The 21603-nt window shown below is 46.8% G+C and overlaps 1 protein-coding gene across 2 annotated transcripts in view; it reads right to left on the reverse strand.

Moving 5' to 3' along the window:
• Positions 1-9626: 9626 nt before the first annotated feature.
• Positions 9627-21603, reverse strand: part of CDH26 (cadherin 26) — a 52511-nt gene continuing 40534 nt past the window's right edge. For both annotated transcript variants that reach the window (XM_061126900.1, XM_061126899.1), the window contains 6 exons: positions 21141-21362; positions 20239-20369; positions 18749-18826; positions 15737-15787; positions 12807-12881; positions 9627-11337 (listed from right to left, as the gene is read on the reverse strand). In XM_061126900.1, coding sequence (XP_060982883.1) covers positions 11116-11337; positions 12807-12881; positions 15737-15787; positions 18749-18826; positions 20239-20369; positions 21141-21362 — 779 coding nt within the window. In that variant the 3' untranslated portion in view covers positions 9627-11115. The remainder of the gene's footprint in view (positions 11338-12806; positions 12882-15736; positions 15788-18748; positions 18827-20238; positions 20370-21140; positions 21363-21603) is intronic.

Below are 21603 nucleotides of genomic sequence, written 5' to 3' on the forward strand. Positions count from 1 at the left end.
TCCCACAGGAAAAGCCCAATACACTTTCTTAAGTGAAAGTATTAGTTGCTAAGTCATGTCCAACTCTTTTGCAACCCTGTGGACTAGAGCCCACCAGGCTCCTCTGTTCATGGAATTTCTCAGGCAAGAATACTGGAGTGGGTTGCTATTCCCTTCTCCAGGGGATCTTCCCAACCCAAGGATCAACTTCTTTACCATCTGAACCACCAGGGAAGCCCTTTCTTAACCTGTGTCTTAACTTTAGCTACATTCCAAGCACTACCATATATAATATCATAGGTTTGACATGTTATTATTTATTTTCTCCCATGCCTAAAAGGAACTTTTATTAAAATTTGTAGAAAAAGAAACTCTCCTGTGTGCCTCTGATAAGCAGTAATAAACCAGTGGAGAGGAAATCACACTGCAAACATCATAGCACTGTAGCCCCCTTGGTTCACCCAGGGAAAATTATTTATCCCCAGGCCTTCGTACAAGTTATTTCCTCTGCCGTGTTCTCACTTTCTTTCCCCACCCCTCTCTCTCTTCCACACACACACACACACACACACACACACACACACCCCTCTTGCCCTCCTGAATAATTGACACTTCCCCCAGGAGTCCATTTCCAAGGTACTAACCTCAGAGAATAGACATTCACCCCTCCACTAGCTTCTCCTCAGCCCTGGGTGGCCTGATAGTTTTATTACCTACTGTGCTTCGTGCTCTGGTGGCTCCTGGAAAAGACCCCTTTCTGTTAAGGGGTGATGAGGAGTGCAAGCTCTGGACTCAGCTCCCCTCCTTATTCACTTCCGAGCTGTGTGGCCTTGGGTGAGTTACTTGTTTTCCCCAAGTCTACCACTGTCATCTACAAAGTGAGGTTGATAACAGAATGGGAGAAATAATGTAGGCAAACCTTTAACACAGGCCTGGCACTTAATCAGTGCTCAGTAGATATTTGTGGAATGCATGCAGTCTGTATACAGACTGAGCTTAAACAATATTCCACAGCCTATTTAAGAGCTCCTACAGGTTTTTGAGAAATCATTGGCATCACCATGATCACCATTTGACAGGTTCCCAGACCAGGAGCCAGACTTCCTAAGTCAGATCCAGAACCTGTATGTGTGCAAGCCCTCAGTGTGTTGGCTTGTTTCAGAACTAGGCTGTTTCTTCAAAGGGACAGTGCTCAGCAGCTCAATGACGACTGACAGCCTGTAGATGGTTCCACAGATGCAGAGTCCCCAGGGCCACTCTCATTTTCCCATCACCCTCATACCCGATGCACCACTGCTTAACCTGGCCGTGGAGTTCTCGCTGGAGCTATGGCCACAGGCGGTAGATGTTAGTATTTGGAGACCATTCCATGGGAATGTGGTGCCCAAATAATAACTAATCTGTTCAGGACCCTAAAAATCCAAGTTTGTTAATGTTATTTATGATGGTGGTGGTGGAGATGGTAATGGTGGTAATAGTGATGATGATGGTGATGATGGAGGTGATGGTGATGATGAAGAGGGTGATGCCAATGACAGTGATATCAATGATTTCTTGAAAACCTGTAAGAGAAGGACTATTGTTTTCCCCTCTTTACAGACCAAGCAACAGGGGCTCAAAGTGTTGAATAAACTTAATCAGGCAGGAGGTGAATGATGGACTTGATGCCAAGCCCTGGCTTTCTCCCAAACCATAGCAGATGTTCTAAACACCTACCACATGTCTTCTATTAATATATACAGTGTTTTCATCCCCTCTGGGGCACCAGGGTTGGAAACATGATTCTTTTGTTAGGGTTACATTCGAGTTCTCCATAATTCTACCATCTCAATCAGAGTCTCAAGTTTAGTTCCTGACTAACAGACACAGGAATAGAAATCCATCTCATGGTGGTAGAGAGGTAACATGCTTTCAATATCCGTGTGTTCCTCTCCATCTCCCAGTGAAAATCACTTGTGGCCAAGGGACCACTTCTAGCCAAAAGGATGAAAGAGTCACTATGTTTCTTCATCTTTTCCCCACTGCAGCAAATTTGAAAGTCCAAATTGTACTGTTACTGGCCTTTGTCAAAATGAGAAATAAAGCTTTGTTAGGTTAAGGGAACTTGTGGATTTATCTGTTCATTAAAGCTGCTTGCTTTAACTTCCCTGACTGCATACAGAGATTAATTTCACGGTTAATTTCTCATTCCAACTTCTCCCATTCATTGCAAAGCTCAGGCCTTTATGGTGGCACTTTAATAATTAGAGTTACTGCATTATTTTAAAATTATTCTTAGCCTGTTTGGCTTTTGAGGAACAATTCAGTGTTTGCTCCATGTTTAAAAACTGAGTTATAGAATGTGTCAAGTCTTACAGTCAATGTCACCGAAGTTATTAAAAGCTAAGAGAAGCAGACAGCTGCCTGTTGGGGCTTGATTTACAAGTCATGTGATGGATTAAGTTAATAAGCTTCCAAAGTAGGAGATAAAAGCTTCAGAAAGGCAGATCCAGAAATTGAAAACACAAAGACAGTGCTGGCCACATGGCCTCTAATAAACACCCAGAGAAGCCCAGAGTAGGGGCAGGAGTCCTGTAGCTGCTCACCTTGTCCCATTCCTGCTCTCCCTCAACCTGTCTTCCAAAGAAACTTGCATATCCCGCAAAGCTGCGCAAAAAATGCAACAGAAGAATATCAACTTCTGTGAAAATTACAAACAGAATTTCATGAATATCACCCTCCTTTCATCTAAAGAACCTAAGGAAGTTTTTACAAATAATTAAGTTCAATTAACCCCCAAATATTAAATCTCAGATGCCTGAATCCTTAACTGAATCTTTTTAAGGAGGAGAAATCCATTACATGCACAAACATAAACTTAGACCTTGATGGCAAGGAAGAACTTTCATGAAATTGGTCATTTGGATCAAAGCCCATTGTTTCCATCTTCCAGGTTCTGCTAGTCTTAGTTTCATCATTCATAACTGTTCTGTTGCAGCCCCTGTCCAGCTGTGGCCCGTCTCATCAATGTGGCCCCTTTAAGCCACTCAAAGCAGGGGTAGCAGCTCATGGGGATCGCAGGGGTCTCTGGGAAAGTTTGACTCCCAGTTAAAACTTCTGGAGCAATCATTTCATTAAAGGGAATTTTCTCACTTAGGCTTGTTTCTAAAAACTGAAATCAAGCACAAAAGTAAGCTAATTGGTACAGATAATTGTCCAGGGGGGTTGTGGCATCACAAGTTGGTGCAGGACCAGAGAAATGGAGCTAGCCATTATTAGGGGTCAGCCTCTGTCCTTCTCTCTTGTCAGCTCCCCTCCATGCTGCCTGATATGGTCCCCTTGGCCCTTGAAACGCCACAGCTTCCCCTCATGGTTGCAAAATGGCTGCCACTGCCCCTGCACTTAACCCACTCAGGTTCCCTACCCAAAGACTTGAGTAGATCTCCTGGGCCTGACCCTCATTGCCTCAGATTGGCCAATGTGCTCCTCTCTGAGCCAATTACGGCTGTGATCCTAACTAGCTTAGGTAATTCACAATCTACCTCTAGAGCCCATGTGAGCAGGGGATGAAGAAAGAGGACTGCCCAAAGGAATTCCCGGAAGAAGAGTGAAGAGATGTGTTGGAAAGACAGTCCTACAGACAGATTCCTACAATACCAACATACCAAAGTTCCTCTGCCATAGTTGATTCTGGGTCACATTGATGTCCTTAAAAATGCTGAGACTCTGGGGAGCTGAGGTGGGAAAACCATCCATCAGAATGGAACCTCAGTCTTACACATAGACTCTGATGCACAGATTGGGGAAGATTCCAGCAAGGGAGAGGCAGAGCTGGACCCCTTTTCAGACCATATGTCCTGCTGTGGGCTGTGCCTGGCTCTGGTCTCCGTAAATGCTACAGATTCCACATCAACTTTCTGTTAAACATGGTACCTGGCACGATGAGCTCGTTTTGCTGGGTCAAAAGCATTTCACATATGAATTCTGTCTACTCCAGGTTTGTTTGGTCAGGGGCAAACAGCTCCTGTCTAATTATCTTTATTCTGTTTTCAATCCCTGCAGGAAGTGGCTTAAGAGCATTTTGACGACAGGGCAGTGTCACCCAGGGTAAGTGGTGGGAGGGGGGCAGCCCTGGCCCAGAGGGACCCCCTGAGATACACGACTGACTGCACAGCTTCTGTGTCTCAGCTCATCTGAGGGGGGACGCTCTTTTAAAAGAGAGGTCATTAGCTTCCTGCCATCTGAACGGCATCTCAGAGTGGGCCCGCATGGGTCTATGGCAGGGTTTTCCACCCTTGGCACTATTGGCCTTCTTGACTGGCTCATTCTCTGTTGTGGGCACCATCCTGTGCCCTGTGGGATGTTTAGTAGGATCCCTAGCCTCCACCCCCCGCCCCCCGCCCATTCCAGGAGCACCCTTCCCTGAGTTGCAACAACTAAACTGTCTCCAGACATCGCCCAGGGCCCCTGAAACAAAATCGCCCTGATTGGGACCCCTGGCCTGCGGAACATGCCTTTAAAGTACACCCCCCTAGAGCTCTCAGTGGCCGCTGACTCCAACTTCATTAAGCTGGGCTTCTCCCCACGGAGACAGCAAAATACAGAGTGAATTGCAACTGTCGGGAGTGGTTCATTAGGATGATGGGAATAACAACAAAATCACTCTTTTTTCCCCTCAGTTAGTTTAATAAATGATCATTTAATGGAAACTGCAGCATCTGGAAACCACGGACAATATCGTTCCTAAAACCCAGGAACTGGGTGATCTTTCCCTGGTGAAGGCTCCTTCACGGGTTCAGATTTCTATGTGGATTTTCCTGATTGGCAGACATAGCATCCTCAGGAAATTACGTTTTTCTTAAAACAAGTGTCCTGGTAACACAGCCTCACCAGGTATGTGAATCCACTTAGCCACAGAATCCTAGGAGCCAGAATCACATCACAAAGTGAAAGTGAAAAGTGTCAGCGTTAGTCACCCAGCTGTGTCCGACTCTTTGCGACCCCATGGACAGCAGCCCACCAGGCTCCTCTGTTCATGGGATCCTCCAGGCGAGAATACTGAAGCGGGTAGTCATTTCCTTCTCCAGGGAATCTCACAAGGCAATGACTATAGAATTGATTGTTTTTAAATAGACATACGGGGAACATAGATGTCAAAGGCGCACTCTCCACTCACCTGGGCCAGCTGCACAGTGATGCCCAAACATTTCCCAGGTTTTGAACCCCAGCCCCCCTCCACCCCACTTTTAGCCCACATAGCTGTCACTCAGGCTAATTCCTCACCTGCTTACCCAGCGAGGCCCTGAATGACTTCTGGCACTTTCCAAAAGTCAAATCCCAAGCTCAAAAAGTACTGTGTGGCCAGAAAAAAAAAGAATATTTAAAATAATCTTGTCACAGGGGAGCAACAGCCATTTTGGAGAGTTTTAGAACTACAGTAAGTCATGCAACACGACGAATGAAACCTTCACTGTACAAATATTTGAACAAAATGGGAAAAAAACCTGTTCAATGAAGAAAACTAAACAAGGTAATTACTCTGAAGTATGACACACATATTTTGCTATGTCAATGTTTTTTCTATTTATTGGTTTGCTTTGTAGGTCATATAACCTGCATTAATCAGTACTGAGTTTGACTGTGAATGACAGAACACAAACCCCAGTAAACAGAGACAAATGTATTTTTCGCTCATGAAAGTGAGGTGATTCAGGCCCTCATGGTCTCCAAGGTGAGGGGTGAGGCTTCTTCTAATACATCATTCCCCACTTGGAAGTCTCCATTCCCAAGGTCCCCAATAGCCTTCCTTCACGGCCACGTTCCCGCCAGCAAGGAGGGGAGAGGGCTGGAAAGACACTCCCTGCTCTCCTTCATCTCAGCATCTACTGAGACGTGCTGCTGCGGTGTGAGGTCCATTGGCCAGAACGTGGTCACCTGGTCACCTCGAGTTCAAGGAGGGCTGGGAAATGTCATTGTCATTTAGGGAAACCACTGCCCTCGCTCAGACTTGGGAAAGAGGGACAGAAGAGACAGTGGGGACAGGGGACAGTAGTTTCTGCTGCCACCCACCCTTGGGGGCTCACCTATCTGTGCTCACCCTTCCTCCACCACAGAACACCCTCCCCTGCATCCCCCAAGGGAACCAGCTACAAGGCCCCAGCCAATTTCTGCCCCTGGCTCCCAATCCAGGATCCCAGACAAAGCAGCATCCCCTCCAACAGATATGGGTGAGGTTCTTCATGATTTCACAACCTACAAACTAGATCATAAGTTCCTGGTCTCAGCACACTGAACGTAAGGTTGATGAGTACGAACAGGAGGATGCAGCCACTTGGAAAAAAGCAAAATACCGAACAGCGTCAGCAGTGACCCACACGCAGGAGCAAACCCGGGGAAGCAGGAAGAGCGGCAACCCCTCAGCAGCATCACCATGCCTGGCCCCACTTACGTCCCAGCTGCTGCCTCCCCTGCACTGGGCTGGGATGGGCACCCAGAGGATGCCCCTCCTGGGACCTGCGTGGTTTTCACAGGTTGCTCCTTGTTTTCAGGGATTGCTCTAGAGTTGAACAATCACAGGTTTTTTTCAGACCAGGCTGTGGTTTCTTAGGCAAAGCACTTTTTCAAAAACATAAAGATTGCTGATCTATTTGTTTCCAGTGGGCTTTCTTTGTTGAGACATAGTTTATAACCCTGGAGCATCTGACCTTCCTCGTTGGCCTCCAAGTTCACTCTCTCTCTCGGCTGACACCTTCCGTCCCTTGGTACATGGCACCACCCACCTCAAGTCACCCGAAATGACGGCCCCGAGTAGGAAGGCAACATCCTTAGAGAGACTCTTGCTCCCAGGCTCACAGATTGGTGGGACGGGGCACTTGTTTTATTTTCCACTAAGTGTACTGCTTTGCACAAAACCATTCCAATGACTGATGTCATTCGAGAGACACAGCAGTTGCTTTTTCAGCCCTGCAAGGCTCCAAATTACCCAGCTCTCAGTCAACTTAGATTGCCGGCTGCAGGCGAGACCGTCTCCATTAGCACAGCTGCCTACATTTCATGCCACTCCTGCCCTGCCCAGGAGTTGCCCATGTCCATCTCTCCTGTGGGACTTTGCTCTAATGCATTTCTACAGTATGAATTTCTCCCACAACTTTCTTCCTCAATCCTTTTTCAGAATAAGGAAAGTGAAAGTGTTAGTCACTCGGTCATATCTGACTTTTTGTGACCCTGTGGACTGTAGCCCGCCAGGCTCCTCTGTCCATGGAATTCTCCAGGCAAGAATACTGGAGCGGATTGCTGTTCCCTTCTCCAAAGGATCTTCCTGACCCAGGGATTAAGCCCCTCTCCTGCATTGCAGGCAGATTCTTTACCATCTAAGCCACCAGGGAAGCCCAAGAACTGCTTTCCAAAAAATAACAGATGAGAGTTGTTAGTAAATGCTTTGTTTCTGCACGATATGGGTCACCTGTCCCCCAGACACACTGCTTGAATCCCTGCCCCCAGATGCGTCTACAAGCCCATGCCCCAAGTTTGAGTTCTTCTATTTACAGCTTTCTTATCCTGCTCCTATATTTTATAACACTTAAAAATACATCTGGCCTTGAGTGACAGAAAATCCAAAACAGCAGTGGCTTGAACAAAATGTATTTAATTCTCCTTCATTTGAGTCCAGAGTAACGTGGTCCTGGGATGGGTCCAGTAGGGCTCCCTGGTGTTAGATACCTCCACCCCTTCTATCCTGTCAGTGCATGACAGCTAATGACAATGTCCAGAGCTGCTGCCCCTGTCTCATATCTCCTCATTCCAACGAGTAGAGAGGGAAGAGATGAGTCTACATCTCCATCCTTCCAGGACACTTCCTGGAAGTTGCCTTCCATTGACTGGAATGTAGCCACATGGCCACACTGGCTGCAAGGGAGGATGGGAAATGTCATTCCCATTCTGGATGGCCACAATTCTGGGTCTTTTATTGAGGAAGGAGAGGTAACAGATACTGAAGCAATTATGCTGCAGCCACATATTCTTGTCACATTCCAGTACCAGTGACCTCATACTGGGAAAGTGAAAGGACCAGTCTTTTCTGTCTTTATAGCTCCAGCATTCTTTCTCCTCCTTCATCTCCTGATGGCAGAGGCAGATTTATTTGGCCTCTAACACACACATTTTGGAGGAGACAACAACCACATGAGGTCTGCCGTCTTCTGCCCACATGCCATCTTTCATGGGACTGTTGCTATGCCTACTTAACAAGGACATAAGATAAAGTTTCCTGGGTTAGTGTTTCAGCTGGGAAACTTTTAACAACCAAGATAGCTTCTGTGCTCAGTAAATTAGAAAAGTAAGAAAAACAAACTCCCTTGATGAAAAACTCCATAAAGCCAATGAGACTGTAAATGGAAATGGAAACCCAAAATTGATGAAATGCAAAATAAATATTTAACTTATGAGACGGCAGCTATCTTTGGATTGCTAAGTAATTTGGAGGCTAATGTTCTTAAAAAAAAATCACATTTTCTAGGAAAATATTTACTATTTCTGTTTTATTGCCTTCTTCATTGCCATTAGTAAGACTTGGTTTCATTCACGAGTGTATATAAATTCCACTGGAGGTTAGCATTTTTTTTTCCCCCAAAACTTCCTGGTGAGGCTGTTTCTAATGGAAAGCTTTTAAAGCATGGAGATAGACCTGGGAATCAATCTGTGGGGAGAACCAGCCAATATTCAAGAATGTTCCCTGCAGACGTCAGTTGGGGCAGGTGATAATATATAATATAGACTGGAATCTAAAGGGAAAAGTCAAAGCATTATTCCAGATGGGCTTCCTAAACACGCCAACAGGGCCAGTGTCTCCACTGGACAATACACTCCAAAGGCTCGAGACCTACAAACACATACACACAGGCTTCAGAATACACAAAGAAAACAGCAAAATCAAAATTAATAAATGTCTAATTAAATATCTACAAAATGTAACATTTTGTTCTTGCTAATTGTTCAATTCCACGTTCTTGAATTTTTCATGAGTATTTTATTACTTTTGAGAACAATTAGTGGGAGAGAGCCTCGTAAGAATGCACTAATAGGCACAACTGCCAAGATTTCATAACCATTAGTAAAGGAGTCAAGTTACCTACAGCCAAAAGCAAACTTATCTAAAACCTGTCAGAGGTGTATGGCAATGCATTTGATTTTAACACAGAGTATAGATATATTTGGGCTTCCCTGGCGGCTCAGGAGGTAAAGAATCTTCCTGCAATGCAGGAGACCCGGGTTCAATCCCTGGGTTGGGAAGGTCCCCTGGAAAAGGAAATGGCCGCCCATTCCAATATTCTTGCCTGGAGAATTTCATGGACAGAGGAGCCTGGCAGGGTTGCAAAGAGTCGGATGTGATGGAGCAACTAACACTTTCACTTTTCAGTTTTCATGGATATATTTAAGTGTTAGATGAGATGTGGAGTTCCTAAAAAGAATGCCTTAGACAAGGGGGTCAGCGTTCTTGTTTTCTTTAAAAGGCCAGGAAGTAAATGTATTGGGCTTTGTGAGCCATATATCTCCATCATGATTACTCAGCACTACTATGGCAGCACAAAGTGGTCACGGATGGCCCTTAAATAACACATGAGCACAGCTGTGTACCAATAAAGCTTTATTTACAAAAACAGATGGTGGGCCATGGCCATAGTTTTCTGTCCCTTGCCTCAGATCCAGGAAGGTCCAATGACTTCCTACTGACGCTAACCAGCCATTCAGAGTCAAGAAGTATACTGTTCTAAGATAGGACTATTATCCTGAATTCCCCAGAAAACATTGTAGACTCCTCAGAATCATTCCAGAATTAGCACAGCTGTTCTACACAACTGTGAGTCAGTTTTAGACTTTCCAATCCTTTGGAGATGGTTTTCTTCTTTTTCAGTTACCCAAAGCACTGGGTGACACATGAAATAACTATGTACTAATTCTTGTGATCTCTTTTAGTATTTCCACAGCTTCTTTAGAAAGAAAAGTTTTAACTCTACATCAGCTAAAACTTGGGGCTTCCCAGGTGGCATTAGTGATAAAGAACTTGCCAGCCAGTGCTGGAGATGTACGAGACACAGGTTTGATCTCTGGGTCAGGAAGATCCCCTGGAAGAAGTCATGGAAACCCACGCCAGTATTCTTGCCTGGGAAATCCCATGGACAGAGGAGCCTGGTGGGTTACAGTTCATAGGATCATGAAGAGTTGGACTCGAATTCAGGAGGGTGTGCACAAAAGACTATGCTCATTAATTATATAAATTTTTTAGAATTTGCCATAGGCTTTTAGATATCTAATATATACATTAAAGTGTCTTGGTATCTTTTAAAATTTTGCTTAACCAGCTTCTTATCTGTTACACAGCCAAGAAAACTGAGTATATATAGGGCACATGTCCTACTATTTACATTTCTTTTTTTTAGATAAAGGACACTATCACCTCCCCCACAGTTTACACTAGTGGTAAGTGGATGTGTAAAAATCAATTAAATTTTGTGGTATTGTATAAAAATAGAATTTAATCAGAATTTAGTCACTCAAAGGCTCTTAAGTTATTTTAATTACATAGTATATACAAGTTAAATTATGTAAGTTTTTTTTTTAATATTTACCACTCATAAAGTTTTAAGTTTTAATTATTTCTCTTATAGTAATAAATTTTATCTATTTATCTACTCAAAAAGTGCAATGGGATTAATATGTTTTTAAAAATCACTAAAAATACTAATTGCAAATATTCTACAAAATATTACCCTATTGTTTTTCACTTAAACTGAAGCAGAACCATAATAAAGAAATTTAAGTAAGCACTGAAAAATCTGTTTTCCCAGTATTACCTGTTGTTCCCAAATAATTGGGGTAATCTGTAGATTATATTTCATTTATTCTCAGAGTTGGGCTGCTCATGGAAGCAAGGAGTTACACAATTAAATTCAAGTTTCTCTAGAAAATATGCCTGACAAATTTTTTTAAAAAGTATGACCTGCTGTTTTGTTTTAGTTCAAGGTGTCCCAGAATGTCCAATCATTTAATCCAGACTCAATTTACCCTCATTTCTGTTAGAACTAGAAGGTAATTTTTTAAAAACAAAAGAAAAAAAAAAGCATTCTAGAATAGTGATTTTCCCCTAGTGAATTATTCCAATCAACCAAAATATGCATTTTGGGGGGAACGAAAAGCTGATTCAGAATATATTTCTTCTAGTGGAGCAGCCTTTGGCCCCAAAGAGTCCAGCAAGTCAGGCGGTAGGTCATGTTCAGAGCAGGTGAGAGAACTGAGGCTGTCTGCTTGCTCACACTCGCCCTCCTCTGCGTAGATGTGAGGTGGGTAGCCAGGATTACCCTCGGGGTCGTGGGTGCCACAGAGCTGCCGGAGGAGAACCAGGGAGAGGAAGTGAGTGCCATGGCATGTGAGCCTCGTCCCGTCACAGGCCTTTCTACAGATTCAGATAAGGCAGCCAAGCTGAAGGGAGGGACCCCATCACACTTCTGCTGATCTCGGGGAGGGAACTCTGACAATGATGGTGGCCCTGACCTGGGTAGGATGACGGGAACACGGAAGAAAACCGCCCACCCCTTCTACCCTCTTACAGGGTAGACTCCTCCCTCACCCAGGCCTGAGACCTCCCCTCCTGGCCCTACGCCTTCTGTCACCTTGAATGACCATCCCCAACATATGTTTGTGGGATGGATGGATGGATGGATGCATGAGGTTAAAGGGCTTTCCCGTGTTGGCCTTCCAATACCCTAGAAGGTCGCTAATGGAAGTCTGAGCCTGTTTCATAGATCAAGGTGGGGATGGGTTTACAAGACTCTTCTAAGCCATCACTGGCTCACAGCATTTCGTGTGAGAATGAACTCATCTAGGGCCTGAAGATGTTCAGAGTCAGACAGCTCAGAGCCCAGAGAGGCAGGAGGAAGAGGGAAGGACCCCCCCATGTCCCCAGGCTCTCAGCCAGCTGTGTCCACCTTGCTCGGCTCACGGGGACCCCTCCAGGCTCTCCATTTAGTGGGAATACCGTCTCCTCGCCCTGCGTCTACTGGTGCCCAAACCTGCTGCCCACAGGTATACCTGGGAGCCTTCATCCTTACATCACACACCTGCAGGGACTGTGGTCACCGTGTGGCCTATGCCTTGGGGCATGGGTGGGGGCGGAAAGCTAGCTGACAGGTGAATCCAGGGGCTGTGACCTGGGTGTCACCAGTCCCATCATGTCCCCTCAGTGCAGCCAAGTAGATAACTTGGGATGGGCCTGGTGAGCACACAGCAAATCGGGATCTGCAGGGGGTCTGTGCTCAAAACTCCCGAGGCCTGTGACAGCAGAAGCTTCCAGCCCTGATTCAGCAGTTTAGAAGCCCTGTGAGATCAATAATTCATCATAAACCCCAACCAAGTTAGAAGGCTCACAAGGGAAAGCGCTGGGCCTTCTAATCTGCTGTTTTTCCCTCCACTCACACCACCCAGCTCAGCTCCAACTTTGCACTAATGAAGGCTCCCTGCCTGCCTGGGGAACAGGAGGATGGGCCTCAGCAGGAAGCAGCCTCCTTCAGCCCAGTCAGACGGTGAACTGGTCCCCACCCGCTCCATCCACAGGGCACAGCTATGTGGGGCAGAGAGGGCAGATACACAGATGTGAATGTGGGTAAGCCAGATGACATGTGATGATAACCAGGGATGAGACTAGAAGGGTTCTCACTTCCCGTGACCTGTCTTCATCCACTCTAACAGCTGGAGGAAGGGACCCCGAGGCACATCTCACAAAACAGAGCCCCGGGAGGCTCCAATGAGCACCCAGGCCCTCTAACACAGGATCTGTAGAGTTGAGGGCCTCCTACCTGACTCAGCACCTCCATTATCACTCCTGCTCTCATTTCCAGGGGTCCTCTGGGCACTGTGGTATCGAGGAAAACCTGAAAAGCGAAGAAAAGAGTCCTAACCCTGCAGGGTCAGCTCACAGCTCCCCTCAATTGATGGCCTCTGCTGGCTGGCACACGGGGGCCCCCACCAGGAGGAGGACTGCCTCAGCTCTCCTGGAGGGGACAACAGGCCAAGGGCAGTTTAACCAGATGTCACCTCCGTGTGTGCAGGGAGAGAGGGCAGCCCTGCCGGTTTTCACTGATGGACTGATGGACCCTCCGTGCCTTGGCTTCCAGGGAAGAAGGAAGCCGAGTGAGCCTGGCCAGCAGGGTTTGGGTCTGGTCCACAAACAGGAATCAGCAAGAGGCTGACTGCCCCATGTGGGGAAGCTCATCCCACCACTGGTCCCCACAACGCACGGCTGGTCCCAGGTACTAATCCCCTTCCTCCCGCCTTGGCAGGTCAGCCGCACCTAGTGCACACAGGGTTCCGTGCAGCCTTCTCTCGCAAGCACCTGGGTCTCGGGTTCTGGCTGAAGAGTGGGGTAGAGCTATGAGGAGGTGGGCTTAGCATGCCCCACGTGGGGGCCACCCGGACACCAGAGAGCCCCACCTGCATCATGGAGTCAGGCCCACGCAGGTGAGGCCAAGCAACCCCCCACTCAGGCTCACGCAGGTGCGGGGCCTGCACCCAAGGTGAGAGGAACATAGTGATGAGCATGTAAGGTGCAAGAGAGACTTCAGCCGTCTGCACCTGGGGCCTCTCAGGAAGAGGAGGGCCTGGGGACGGGAGCAGAGGAGGGAAGGCCAGTAGAGGCCGGGAGGCTGGAGGCAGCCCAGACCTGCAGGCAGAGCACAGTGCAGGAGAGACCAGATGACCCCAGGTCTCAGGGCTGCAGACCATCCCAGGACAACGACCAGCTGTCAGGTGGGTTTAATTGAGAGAGTGACATGAGAGCATTCCCTGGTGGCTCAGAGGGTAAAGCGTCTGCCTGCAATGCAAGAGACCCAGGTTCGATCCCTGGGTCAGGAAGATTCCCTGGAGAAGGAAATGGCAACCCACTCCAGTATTCTTGCCTGGAGAATCCCATGGATGGAGGAATCTGGTAGGCTACAGTCCACAGGGTCCCAAAGAGTGGGACACGACTGAGTGACTTCACTTTCACTTTCAGAAACACACTGGTGACTTTTACAGCTGCGGTGACTTCTGATCACCCCTGGATTTAGGGGTACTTTGTATACTCCAGAAGATGTGTATAAAAAGCACTGTGAAGTCTGGGGTAATTTTACATGTCCATGAAGATATATACACACACACCTCTCTGTACCTATATCTGTCTATACACATAAACCCATCCCATCCCACCATTGTGAACTAAACACTCTTAGCCAAAGAGATAGCAGGGATAACCCTACCAACAACCCTGGAGGCCTGCTGCCTGGTGATGCTGTGTCCTCAATCACTGCCCTCCAGCCCCCGTGGGCCTCTCGGAGGAGGATACAAGAGACACAGGCCCATTCTCCAGTGTGCTTGCTGGTCAGACCCTGTGGTCCTTTCCGTGCCGGTGGAAGGTACACCACCAGTCGCCAGGAAAACTCAAGGTCAATTTTGCCTTGAGTAGATTTTAGGTTCTACCACATGCCACTTTTTGCTGCTTTTGCTTCATTTTGCTGCATTTACTGCACATGCCTCTGTCAAGGCCGAGAACACTGTTTCCCTCCCCTGGCAGCTCGGCATGGAGCTGGTTTCAGGCATGTTCCCAGGACCCACGACCCACAACTCCTCAAAGGTGCTTCAGCAAGAGTGTTTGAATTTCATTCTAATTATGTGAAAGTTATTTTAATAATAATATTTAATGTTATTTTTCTAATATAATGGAGAAGGGCTTACATCTTTTTAACTGAGTCCTCTCAACACGTTAATAAAAGCAAAAATGTTATAATTTGCTTTTATGAAACTTGAAGGAAGCTTTTTGTCTCTTGTTTGCTAAATCGAAGAGAACCTGATACGATAAACTAAGCTCCCTTAAAAATATTTGAAACTGCTTATTGTCATAAATTGAAATCTTCTTGACACCTTAAGAATCGATTTCAACAATGTGAGGCAATGAATTAGGCACTAAAGAAGAGCTCTGCAAACTTCCTCCACAATATCCAACTTCTTTTTTGTTGTTATTGTTTCCAGTTGAATCACTATTTTTATTTGTTGCTTTGGTAACAGGTGTATGTTGTAAATGTCATTGCACTTCAAATCAGTACTAATAAAAAACAGCTCTTTTCTGTTTTATTTATAATGTCATTCTTTGTAAGATCTCATTTGTAAAGAAGGACTCTGCTGTTAGAAAGGTTTAGGAGAAAATGACTAATGGCCTCTATAGTCCCCTTAGTTCAAAACTTCTATAAATCCATGAAGAATCAAAGCAAAAGAATACTCAGGCCTTCATCAAGTTCCCAGCTTCTCAGCAGCAAAAGAAACTTGTCAGGGACTGAAAAACTCTGGTGCTTTCAGGTCTAGAGGTGAGTATTTTATTTAGTTCTCATCTGCTCCCTAGATGTCATGGTTCAGACAGTAAAGAATCCGCCTGCCAATTCAGGAGACCCAGGTTCAGTCCCTGGATTGGGAAGACCCCCTGGAGAAGGGAATGGCTACCCACTCCAGTAGTCTTGCCTAGAGAATTCCATGGACAGAGAAGCCTGGTGGGCTACAGTCCATAGGGTTGCAAAGAGTCAGACAGGACTGAGTAACATTTTCACTGCTTCCCACATTCACTGCTTTCAGCTTATTTGGACGTTGGTTGGGTATATTTTTACCACCTTCCCCTTTCCCAGTTTCCCATTTTCAGGGCTTCCCACGGCTGCCAGGACAGTAAGGTAACTCTTTTCATGGTAACTTCTTCATCGGTACTTACAGGAGTAGAGTATTTGTTTCTCACACTTGACTCAAAAAACACGCCATGACTCTGAAATTATTTTAGAAAATGAAAAATTAATTAAAGTAAAAAAAATGAAGTGTTTATTGGTTTCATATAAATTACCCAAAGATGAAAACACATAACTAGAAACTCTTATAACCATAAGGCCTCCTGTTTCTGCACTAAAGGTATCTAATGAGAGCAGTGTAGGTATTCCTAGCAGAAATCCATGGGTGAGTTTTATAGTTGCTTTGTGCAGAGGGAACATGAAAATATGAGATTTCCAAGCCCATCTTGGGTCTACAAAATTCACATCAGACTCACGGAGTGTCGTGAGTGTGGCCTCAAAGTCTGTGAATGTGGCCCATTCATTCCTAAGACCCAAGACTGGTTACATAATTGGAAGGACCCAGCATAAAAAATGTGAGCCCCTTGCCAGATATGAAGTGTTTCAAGATGGTGGCAGGGGAGTATTAACCAAGTACAAGGCCCTTCTGAGCACAGGGGCCTATGGGACTGACTGGGTTCCACGCCTGTGAAGCTGACCCTTCCACGGTCAGAGGGACATACCTATCAATGCACATGCCCTTTCAAGGATTCATGGGATCATGTTTGTGCAAAAGAGAAGAACTCTTTTATCTTGGCTCAAACGTAGCCTGAGAAAAATAATGAATTACAGAGATCTTGAATTCTTTCTTAAAAGCTTTCCGTCATGAAAACAGTGACTCTTTGGCCCTTGAGAACCCATTTTAGCTCTTGTTAGAAGAGTAAATATTACACTAGTTAAGTTACACTGATTACACTAGTTAAGCTAGTTACCCTAGTGAAGTCCAAATAAGGTCTGTATTTTGAGGCCTCTGTCAATAGTGTCGCATCAAAGTCAGTTTTCTGGGTTTGATAACATACTATGTAGACTATTATTCTTGGGGAAAGCTGTGTGGAAGGTACACAGGAACTCTGAACTATTTTTACAACTTTGTGTGAGCCTGAAAAGTCACGTTAAAAAGCAAAGCTCTAGTTTTAGAATATGTATATGGAGTGTATAAGGACATGACTCAGTTTGGCAGGAGGTGTGGAGTCACTGGACTGGAAGTTGGTTAGGGCCAAGGCCAGTGCTCTTAGTCTTATAGATGATCTCTGGTGCCCAGACATGAACTCAGAGAAATGTATTTATTTGTGGGTGTCATATTTGATCAGAGCTATCAAATAACAACTCAGTAACAACCAACAATCACAATAGTTAGTTAGATATATGAGATGGTTTTCACAACTATGTGTTTGTTCTACCAGAATCACAGAATCTTCTAGAAGGGAACCCACTGTCCGTCACCAGTGAAGTCCCAGCAGCAGGAGTAAACCTGTGCAACTCACTGGAGTTCCCGGGACAAGGTGTAGTTGGTCAGACGCACTCAACAGAGAAAGCAGTGTTTCGTTTACATCCTAGGGGAAAACGCTGGTTTACTCCAAAGGTAACACATTTCCCTCTAGGTGAAAACAAAGAAGCTCAGATACGCCTTTTCCTGCTCAGATACTCACGTGCAAATAAAAATTAGCATTATGATGGGGGGGAGGGAAAATGGGAGTAGAAAAGGAAAGGTGAAGAGAAGCAAGGAAAAAAAGAATAAAATAAAGTGGGTATGTGTGACCCAACGTGACTTGAAGATGTAGATTCTAACACTCTATGGATGATATTATAGACACCTGAGAACTGAATATGCACACAAGATCTAGAAGCTGACATAGACAGATGAAACTGTTTAGATTTAGGGATGGGATTGTGGACGATTTTTGCTTTGGGTTTCTATTTTTAATATAAGCCCTTCAATCATGAAATAAAATTTCAAAGAAAATAAAGCAGGCGCAGGTCCTCAGTAACAGTTCTAAGGAAGTCCATACCTTGTCACAGATTTTAAAATAGCAGGTCACCTGGTAATGGTAAGTGACAATCTCATGGAGGGAAGGTGTGTAAATGGCTGACTATCAAACCAGCAACAACAGGTACACAGACTATTTGCAGGACATCATAAAGGGAACCTAGAGACTCACCATAAAGTAGAAGAGCAGCCTTGGTGTCCTCCCCTGCAGATGGGGGAGCAAGGTACCCTCCGGCAGGGGTTTGGTAAAGATGCAATGGGATTATACTTGCAGAGTGCAAACCCCAGGGCACAATTAGCAGACCAGAGTTCTTACTGTGCCTACCAGGAGCTGTGGCCTCCAGAAGCTTATAGACCAGTCAGGGAAAAGAGGCCCCTGCCAGCCCTCTCCAGGAGTCTCTGTGCCCCTCCCCCTGGGAACATGGAGTGGTGGGCAGATGCCCTCTGGACCTGGCCCTGCTCTCCCCAGCCAGGTGCCTGCACAGTAAATGACAGAAGCCCTGGGTCAACTCGCTCTTTTCCAAAGTGGAGTCTCCGTCTGCTTAGAGAAGGGCAAGTTTAGCCAGACTGGGAACAGGGTTTCAAATGACATTGAACTGCATGGTGAGACAAATCAGTCGAAGTCCTCTTCCACGCTCCTAATGACATCAAGGAGGACATGTCTGTCAGGTGCCAGCCTGTCCTGCTCGCTCTCTCTTTCCACATTTTCTACCTAGAATTACAGGGTTCCATTTCTGTTGTGTCTGCGTTTCACTCACCTGCTCTTTACACAAGTAAAACTGGTTTTCTGCTTACAATTGAAATATAAAATTTCCTGTTTAAAGAAATGTACTTCTTTTGGACACAAGTCCATTTAAAGGAAAATAATGTTTAAAGTCGTGAAGTTAGCGCTGGACCGACTGGAGTGTGGGTCTGAGACATCCGACACTTGAGCTGGGAGCAAAGGCATGTGAGGTTGAGCAGAATTGCAGGGGCTTTGCAGGTGGGGCTGGGGTGAAAGTAGGCGTGGGGTGGGCCTGTAGGGAGACATCCCAGAATGTGGGTGGGGGAGCAGCCATGGTGTCCCCCTCGCATTGAACGGTCATCAAAGCCACCCCTCTTGTTTCAACACAAGCAGCAAATGAGCCACACTCACCTTAGCTCCCAGCTTGGCGCCCACCTCTGCTGGGCTGATGGACGGGGCTGGCATGTGATCCCTGAGGTATGACCTTCCCTGTTGGACAGAGGGAAAGAAATATGACTGGGGCTGAAATGGCAGCATTTAAACAGCATTTAACACAGAGGACAGGGAGTAATGTCTCCCCTCTGGCATCACAGACAGCATCCTGACCCTGGAAAACACAGCCTGCGCTGTGAAGCAGAAGGGCAACCCTGGCAAGCGGACGCTTTGTAATCACTGGTCAGGAAGTGAAGTTTCTTGTGATTTAGTGGTTCACATGAAGAGATAGCAAGAACAAAAACCAAGCAACCAAAGAGAAAACCTTGTTTCAGTCAGCCTCAGCATCTCAAAACTGGTCCTTGCCCTCTTCTAAGCCTCAATGATGGCTCTTGGGGTCGCCACGGTGGGCAGTGCTGTGTGGAGCCTTATCCATTTCTCACTCAACAAATATTCACTGAGGGACTCGGATGTTGAGAAGTGCTGGATTTCTTCTCTCTTTTAAAAAGATTTATTTATTTATTATTTCGGCTGTGCTGGGTCTTCGTTGCCGCGAGGGCTTTCTCTAGTTGCTTCAGGTGGGAACTACTCTTCCTCTTAGTGCTTGGGCTCATTGCGGTGGCTTCTCTTGTTTCAGTAGTTGTGGCCCACGGGCTCAATTGCTCTGCAGCATGTGGGATCTTCCCAGACCAGGGATCAAACCAGTGTCTCTCTCCTGCACTGGCAGGCAGATTCTTGATCACTGGGCCACCAGCGAAAGCCTGGATTTCTTTCCTAAGGGCTCACTGGCTTCCCCACAGAGAGGGGAGGCCCCCGTGCTGTCCTGCAGACCCTCTTGATCAGGGGGCATGTCCAGTGGCAGAAAAGGACAAGGCAGGTGGAAGCAGTGATGTTGTCTGGGTGAAGGGAATCTTCTCAAGAGTGCGCAGTGTCCCCAGTGTGTGGATGCAGGCAGGTGTATTCACATAAGGTGGACTAACTGGGACGTGTGAACACAGTGGTGCAGCCTTATTTACCAGTGGCTACAAGGACATAACTGGTAACTGCTGTTAGTAATACTAGAGAAACTCCACCTAAAAAAGTCATTTGGCCTAAATAAGGTTTCTCAGCCTCGGCACTGCTAACTAACACTCAAGCGGGTGACCTCTGTGTCATGGGGGTTGTCCTGGGCACAGCAGGACGGCCTGCAGTGTCCCCCAGTCGGTTCTACCCACCAGACGCGATAGCATCACCACCACTCCCCCACCCGCCCCGCCGACTGTGCACTCCCAGTTGAGTTCTAACCACCAACACGCCTCTAGACACTGCCAGATGTCCCCTGGGGTGGGGATGGGGGCCAGAATCGCCCCCAGTTGAGAGCCAGCACCCTAAACAAATGTGACAAGACGATGACATGAGTGGGCAGTGAATGAGAGCAGTATGGAGAGCCTACCGCATCATCCTCATGAGACACAGTCCAGCCGCACTACCTGTAGAGGATCGGCTCTGCTCTCCTCGTTCCACGTGATCAGGGTCTGGATCCCCTCATCCCATGGCACAAGGTGACCCTGCCTCTCGGCTCTGGACACAAGGCGGCATCGCAGCAGGAGGAGCAGAGCAGCTGTGACGAGACAAGGAGGAGAGGAGATGCCGGAGCTCTGGCCGATCAGAGGTTCCCTCCCACAGAAGCCTGCGCTGCTGGCATATAACTCGGCTGCGAGCTCATGGGGGCAAGCTGAGCCTTCATCAATCTTTGCAGCCTCAGCGCTTGGCACAGCCTGGGGCACAGTAGGTGAGAGGTGACTATTTGTCGGACTGATTAAGTAATACTACGTGACCAGTAATATTCTCCAGTCTCTTTGAAAATTGAGCTTCCCTGTTAGCCTTTGCCAAGCCTGGGAGCTTGTGTACATTGCTGTCCTCAGCTATTAAAATCATCTCTGCTCTGTTGCTCAGTCATGTCTGACCTTTTGCGACCCCATGGACTATAACCCGTCAGGCTCCTCTGTCCATGGGATTTCTCAGGCAAGAATACTGGAGTGGGTTGCCATTTCCTTCTCCAGGGGATCTTCCAGACCCAGGGATTGAACCTGCATCTCCTGCTTAGCAGGAATCCATAAACAGTGGACCACTGTCCTTAGACAATGTCCATCTCTAGGTTCCATTGCTGTAAAGTGCTGCTACTGAGCAGAAGCCCCCTCTGCCAGGCAGGCAGCCTATCTGACCAGGGTGGAAACCTCCCATCCCAGCCTGGGCCTCCCATGAGCCTGGGAGTCATTCTCAAAGACAACCCGCTGACCTCAGCCATCCCCACCGCCAAGGACTCTATGCCCTTGGCTTACAGCCCAGGGAGAGGAGCTGCATTCCCAGGACAGCTCCTGTCTATGCTGACCTGCTAGAGCCATGAACGCTACACCGAGAGGGGCCAGAGCCCCCTGCAGGACCCCAGCTCTCCCGACGAGGGGCTCTGCACAGGTGAATCCATCGGGACAGGAGCAGACCCTCACGTGGACAGTCTGCTTCTGGGAAAGTCCCTGTTTGTCTCCGATGAGAAGCGGCACAGAGTAGTCACCAAGTGGAAGGCTTCTCTGCATTAGAAGTTCCACTGAATAACCTGCAGAGGGAGGGAGACCTTAGTTGCGTTGATGTATTCATTTGTTCAGCTGCTCAGGGGTTATTTCCTAATGCCTCCCTTGTGCCAGGCTTTGTAGGACATCTGAGGTGGCCACGACCACTCTCCCGTGGACACCAGTGGCATGTAAAGTGGTTCCCAAGACCACCCTCAGGTTGATGATTCTCTAGAAGGACTCAGGACTCTCTGAGAACTGTCTACTCATGGCTATGGAAACAGCACC

Source organism: Dama dama, chromosome 23, assembly GCF_033118175.1.
Source record: "Dama dama isolate Ldn47 chromosome 23, ASM3311817v1, whole genome shotgun sequence".
Lineage (NCBI taxonomy): Eukaryota > Metazoa > Chordata > Mammalia > Artiodactyla > Cervidae > Dama > Dama dama.